The sequence below is a fragment of the Salvelinus alpinus genome, chromosome 19 (genome assembly GCF_045679555.1).
Source record: "Salvelinus alpinus chromosome 19, SLU_Salpinus.1, whole genome shotgun sequence".
Taxonomy (NCBI): Eukaryota; Metazoa; Chordata; class Actinopteri; order Salmoniformes; family Salmonidae; genus Salvelinus; species Salvelinus alpinus.
In genome coordinates this window covers 7,449,131-7,455,848 of record NC_092104.1, presented here as the reverse complement: position 1 = coordinate 7,455,848, position 6,718 = coordinate 7,449,131, and the positions used below count along the sequence as shown (strand labels likewise).

At 41.4% G+C, this 6,718-nt stretch overlaps 1 protein-coding gene across 1 annotated transcript; it reads right to left on the bottom strand.

Annotated features, from left to right (window-relative positions):
• Positions 1-597: 597 nt before the first annotated feature.
• Positions 598-5,701, bottom strand: LOC139544940 (C-C motif chemokine 20-like). Its single transcript, XM_071352164.1, has 4 exons — positions 5,439-5,701; positions 3,377-3,500; positions 2,875-2,989; positions 598-2,202 (listed from the first exon to the last, which is right to left on the bottom strand). The coding sequence occupies exons 1-4, from the start codon at positions 5,503-5,505 to the stop codon at positions 2,164-2,166; spliced, it is 345 nt and encodes a 114-aa protein (XP_071208265.1). The 5' UTR covers positions 5,506-5,701; the 3' UTR covers positions 598-2,163.
• Between the last annotated feature and the right edge of the window lie 1,017 nt (positions 5,702-6,718).

The window sequence follows — 6,718 nt, the reverse complement described above, 5'->3', positions numbered from 1 at the left end:
TAGCTTTCACTGTAGTTTTCATTTCAGATGTATTTTTCTCGCCTACTCTCGCTCTCTCTCTCTATTGCTATAACAAACACCCCACCCCAAATGCCTTTGTGGAATAGGGTTGGAATAGGCTTATGGAAATAGCCCCTAGTCGTAAAAAAATATGCAGCAATTTTTAACAAGTGTAGATAAAGATGTATTTTTTGTTTGTTCTAGGGACTTCTATTTGGACTCTCAAATCAATGTCTGAATCAAAAACAAACTCAAACTCAATAGTGCACTTCTTTTAACCATAACCCATAGGGCCCATTGTGTGCCAATTAGGATGCACACTAAACCTGCATCAATAACAGTAGCTAGGGACCACAACACATTTTATAAATGTAAAACCCATAAATGGACCAGTCACTTTACGGTTCCTTTAATTTCATCTACTCACTGTTTCATGTGTACTCACATTTGTATCCTTCAAAATAGACAACAGCAAGGTATCAATTAACTACAATATTTTACCTTTTTGAGTTTAGTCATTAAAGGTCTCATTTAATTCAAAAAGGAATTCAAGTTCACTCAAAATCTTGATTTGACAGTCATTATTAAAAAGATCAATGACAAATATATATTCATTTATTAAATGCAAAGTTCACAAAAAGGTAGCACATTTATGATTGTCTCTGAGTTTAATTTAAAGATGGGTGTTTGAACCCTGACCTTTAACCCCTGACTTATGACCTTAAAGCTATAGGGCACTCTCCTCAGCCCAGGCGTTGCTGAAACCTTACCATGCCTGGATAGGTATTTCACATATCAGCTAGCTAAACACAGTGTTATAGCTTTGTGATCTAAAGGCAACATTGAAAATGAGTCCCTGGTCTCAATGGGGCTCCCCTGATTAAATACATGTTAATAAAATAGTTTAATTACTTTTCAAATCCCAGACTGTAGCTTTACGGTTCCCATGTGGGGTCAAAGCTAATTTACTCTTTCTGGAATGTTATTTATCATTTTGTTACATAAAAAAAAAGATTTAGTACATGAATGTGCCACTGAGAAACAACATGGCATGCTGGGTAAAAACTGACAGAAGAAACAACATGGCATGCTGGGTATAAACTGAAGACAGAAGGAAACAACATGGTCTACTGGGTAAAAACTGAAGACAGAAGGAAACAACATGGTCTACTGGGTAAAAACTGAAGACAGAAGGAAACAACATGGTCTACTGGGTAAAAACTGAAGACAGAAGGAAACAACATGGTCTACTGGGTAAAAACTGACAGAAGGAAACAACATGGTCTGCTGGGTAAAAACTGAAAACGGAAGGAAACAACATGGTCTACTGGGTAAAAACTGAAGACAGAAGGAAACAACATGGTCTACTGGGTAAAAACTGACAGAAGAAACAACATGGTCTACTGGGTAAAAACTGACAGAAGAAACAACATGGTCTACTGGGTAAAAACTGACAGAAGAAACATGGTCTACTGGGTAAAAACTGAAGACAGACGGAAACAACATGGTCTACTGGGTAAAAACTGACAGAAGGAAACAACATGGTCTACTGGGTAAAAACTGACAGAAGGAAACAACATGGTCTACTGGGTAAAAACTGACAGAAGGAAACAACATGGTCTACTGGGTAAAAACTGACAGAAGAAACAACATGGTCTACTGGGTAAAAACTGAAGACAGAAGAAACAACATGGCATGCTGGGTAAAAACTGAAGACAGAAGAAACAACATGGTCTACTGGGTAAAAACTGACAGAAGAAACATGGTCTACTGGGTAAAAACTGACAGAAGGAAACAACATGGTCTACTGGGTAAAAACTGAAGACAGACGGAAACAACATGGTCTACTGGGTAAAAACTGACAGAAGAAACAACATGGCATGCTGGGTAAAAACTGACAGAAGAAACAACATGGTCTCAATAAGTAAAAACTGAAGACGGAAGGAAACAACATAGCATGCTGGATAAAAACTGAAGATGGAAGGAAACTGAAAAAGTGCACTAGTGGTAAGAAGAATCACATTTTTCCATTCATTATTTATTGTCACCCCCCCCCCCCCTCCACACTTGGAATGTCCTTTCATTGTTCTATGGACCAGGAGAAGGGGGGTGGAGGTGGTGGAGGTGGTGGTGAGGGTGGAAGGAGGGGGTCCAATTAGGACTTTAGGAATGCTTGGGCTTCATCTTCTTACAGTGTTTACCCTGCAAACACACAGATACACACAGACAGTGTTAGATCAGTTGGAGTTTGTGAACGTTCGGGCTGGATTTAATCCGAATCGCAGAAGTATTGCGGAAGATCCTGGTTAACGCTAGACAACGTGTCTGGAGACCGCGTTCACTGTAAACGTTGCATGTGTCGGCTCAATCAGAAATGACTTTTAAACATTTTGACAGATCGTCCACGATACGGATTAAATCCAGCCCTTAGTCTTCAGGACAATTACACAACGTAAGAGTAACGCAACATGTTGCTAAATGATGGAGTCTAAGAGACCATTTACACTTGATCTGAATATGTGGTCAGAGGCTCCCTATAGACGGTGTGATGCAATTGCGCAGCTTCAGGAGGCGCGCAGAGGCCAAATTTAGCTCTGAATCCCCTTCGCCGTGCGTCTCTCAAATTCTGCAATAATGCAGAAGGCTCCCAATAGCTCCGCGTTGACCACGATTGGTTGACAGTAGGTGGGGGCGGGAGGTACTGTATAAACACAAACTCACTTCCTTGACAACTTCATTCACCACAGCTCTGCGCTGCTCGGCGAAACGCAAGAGGTATAAATTCCTTGACTTCCGCAGAGGCCGTATCACTGTATCACTGTAAATGCTGTACTTGTCACAATGTAGACATTGTGACAAGTGAGAGCAGCATACCTTGAAGTTGGTGTTGTGGCACATCTTGATCAGCTTGTCCATGTGTTTCATCAGGTTAGTAACCCAGGCAGGGCCAGTAGGGGCACACAGTTTACGTCCCTTTTTGGTGAGGAAGCTGTAACACAATACAAGCACTACATCAGTACAGACCATCATCTATATACAACCATACCGTCATCTATATACAAACATACTGTCAGTTGGAGTTTTCGCCACACTGCTTTAGGCCAATCCAATCCTCTCTGATCTCCAGGAAGAGTTAGGATTGGACACTGGTGGCATTCCAGGACGACCACATGACAGTCGCTCTGTGTGGTTACATGCCATGTCATTGACTGATATCAGATTGCTGTATCATCTGATGAGTCTAGCTGATATGTTAAAGACTTGTCCCGGCATTGTGAAACCTGTCAGTTGACTGCAATGTGGTCAGCCTGGAACGCGACCTAAGTCTTTAAGCGAATACCTGAACCTCCGGTCTCTCAGTCAATAGGATACTCACACCATGGCGTCAATGGAGCAGCCTTGACCCCTAACCTGAGGCTGGTAACCCGTGACAATGCGTGGTGGGATCTCTTTTTTATTGACCTCCAGACAGCAGTCCATCACCATCTGGCCCTGAGTCACTGAGAGAGGAGAGAAGTTATAGAGAATTAGTGATGGAGAAATAAGGAAACAGATGGAGGGATAGGAGACAGATTAGGCGATAGGAGACAGATGAGGGATAGGACACAGAATTGGGATAGGAGACCGATGGAGGGATAGGAGACAGATGGAGGGATAGGAGACAGATGGAGGGATAGGAGACCGATGGAGGGATAGGAGACAGATGGGGGAAAATATACAGATTGTTGGAAAGGAGACAGATGAGGGGATAGGAGACAGATTAGGAGATAGGAGACCGAAGGGGATAGGAGACAGATGGGGGGATAGGACACAGAACACAGAGTCAAAAGAACAACGTGTGGCAGAGGGAGGAACAGGAAACAGAAAGGAGGGAGAGAACCGGAGGTGAACATGTCACACATATTACAGTATGTCCTTGTGGGAGAGATTTGGCTATCTCACAACTGAAATATGAAATACTAGTTTTGAATTGTTTTAGCCTACATTTTAAATGTAAACTCCCTTCGCTGTGACCATGATTAGTTATGGCTTGAGTATCTCAGGATTGATGTAGTATACTAGTAGGAAACAGGGTCATTGACACTGTCCAATGTTTTATCCTTCCTATTTCAGTCCCAAATGTGGATGTTTCTATGGAAGGGCCTTAGAGTCAAGTGCAGCACACACACACACACAGGCACACGCACACACACACACACACACAGGCACACGCACACACACACACATAGAGGGAGAGAGAGAGAGAAATGGATAAAGATGGAAAGAGAGAGATAAAGAGACAGGAAGCAGAGGGATAGATTTCTTATCATATGTTTATGATATGACACTAGTTAATGATATGACACTAGTTAATGATATGACACTAGTTAATGATATGACACTAGTTATGATGTGACACTAGCTAATGATATGACACTAGTTATGATGTGACACTAGTTAATGATATGACACTAGGTAATGATGGATGCTGTCTGCCTGGGGATTCCCCCATGGAAGCATTTTCTAGTGTGTGTGTGTGTGTGTGTGTGTGTGTGTGTGTGTGTGTGTGTGTGTGTGTGTGTGTGTGTGTGTGTGTGTGTGTGTGTGTGTGTGTGTGTGTGTGTGTGTGTGTGTGTGTGTGTGTGTGTGTGTGTGTGTGTGTGTGTGTGCAGTGATGGAAAAAGTACCCAATTGTCATACTTGAGTAAAAGTAAACATACCTTAATAGAAAATGACTCAAGTAAAAGTTAAAGTCACCCAGTAAAATTATACTTGAGTAAAAGTATTTTGTTTTTAAATATACTTAAGTATCAAAAATAAATGTAATTGCTAAAATATACTTAAGTTTCAAAAGTAAAAGTATAAATCTTTTAAAATTCCTTTTATTAAGAAAACCAAACGGCACAATTTTCTTGTTTTTTAAATGTACAGATAGCAAGGGGGTACACTCCAACATCGTCTACAAACAAAATATGTGTGTTTAGTGAGTCTGTCAGATCAGAGACAGTAGGGATGAGCATGGGTCTTCTTTTTCCTGTCCTGCTAAGCATTCAAAATGATACTTTTGGGTGTCATGGTAAATGTATGGAGTAAAAAGTACATTATTTCTTTAGGAATGTAGTGAATTAAAAATAAAAGTTATCAAAATTAAAGTACAGATTCCCCAAAAACTATTTAAGTAATACTTTAAAGTATTTTTACTTAAGTACTTTACTCCACTGTGTGTGTGTGTGTGTGTGTGTGTGTGTGTGTGTGTGTGTGTGTGTGTGTGTGTGTGTGTGTGTGTGTGTGTGTGTGTGTGTGTGTGTGTGTGTGTGTGTGTGTGTGTGTGTGTGTGTGCCTGTGTGTATTAGTTTATCTGTGTACCTTGTCTTCCAGTAATGAACAGCATAAAAAATACATATTTGCATCCCATGATGATAAAGTAACCAACCTGTCCAGGAATACAGAGGACTTACCCTGGTAGCAGACGTAGAGGAACAGAACAGAGAAGAGGATCTTGGCACTGTCCATGGTAGACCCCATGATAGGTCACTGATAACCTGAGCTGAACGGAGGTGTCTGGACTAACACTGAGTGAAGATGTCTTCCAGAGAACAGAAGAGAAATGTGTGAAATGTAGATTATGTCTGTTTGTGATTCTCTGTAAAGGTTTCCTCTGTCTGTCTGTCTTCCCCTGATGTTAAGCTCTGCTGTGGGATAAGACTATCGCTGCTCTGTGATGAGAACCTCTCTGTTACTCTGTGTTTATAGACACGACTAAGTTTCACTTTTAGTCACACACCCACGTGTGTGTGTGTGTGTGTGTGTGTGTGTGTGTGTGTGTGTGTGTGTGTGTGTGTGTGTGTGTGTGTGTGTGTGTGTGTGTGTGTGTGTGTGTGTGTGTGTGTGTGTGTGTGTGTGTGTGTGTGTGTTCTTGCGTGTGTGCAATCTAGCTTCAGGGCAATTCCCAAGATTTGGTATGTAAATCTGTGCCTCTCCATTTAGTATAATCCATTACCTTACGTTAGGTTACATTATGAATATAATAGCAGCCGTACAATATAACACGAACTAGAGGACGTATAGTATTATACGTCTTACCTGGTCGTACAATATCATACGAATTAGATGATGTAAACTGATCGTACATCTTGGAGGTTTTATAGTTTTTTTTCTGAGACCAGGCTGCTTGTTGCGTTGTAACAACAAAGGAAATTTACAGGGAGAATTTATATTGGTAGTTAGGAGAACTTCTCTGCACTACATTAACTGCCTGTAAAGCATCAATCTGATGTTAAGATCTTACACATTACTTTTAAGGCACTGCATGGCCTATCCAGACAGGCACATTTCATACAACCCAGTCAGGGTTCTCCAATCCCAAGGAGTCGGTCTGTTTAATGTACCTAGATACAGGACAAAGGAGCCGGTCTGTTTAATGTACCTAGATACAGGACAAAGGAGCCGGTATGTTTAATGTACCTACAGTAGATGCAGGACCAAGGAGTCGGCCTGTTTAATGTACCTAGATACAGGACAAAGGAGCCGGTCTGTTTAATGTACCTAGATACAGGACAAAGGAGCCGGTCTGTTTAATGTACCTAGATACAGGACAAAGGAGCCGGTCTGTTTAATGTACCTACAGTAGATGCTGGACCAAGGAGCCGGTCTGTTTAATGTACCTAGATACAGGACAAAGGAGCCGGTCTGTTTAATGTACCTACAGTAGATGCAGGACCAAGGAGTCAGTCTGTTT

Excerpts from the sequence above, each read along its gene's own strand:
- LOC139544940 (XM_071352164.1), bottom strand. The coding sequence starts at position 5,505 with ATGGGGTCTACCATGGACAGTGCCAAGATCCTCTTCTCTGTTCTGTTC. Across the intron at positions 2,990-3,376 it reads TGCTCCATTGACGCCATGGT|CTTCCTCACCAAAAAGGGAC; the intron begins GTGAGTATCCTA and ends ATTGTGTTACAG. Across the intron at positions 2,203-2,874 it reads GCCACAACACCAACTTCAAG|GGTAAACACTGTAAGAAGAT; the intron begins GTATGCTGCTCT and ends GTGTGTTTGCAG.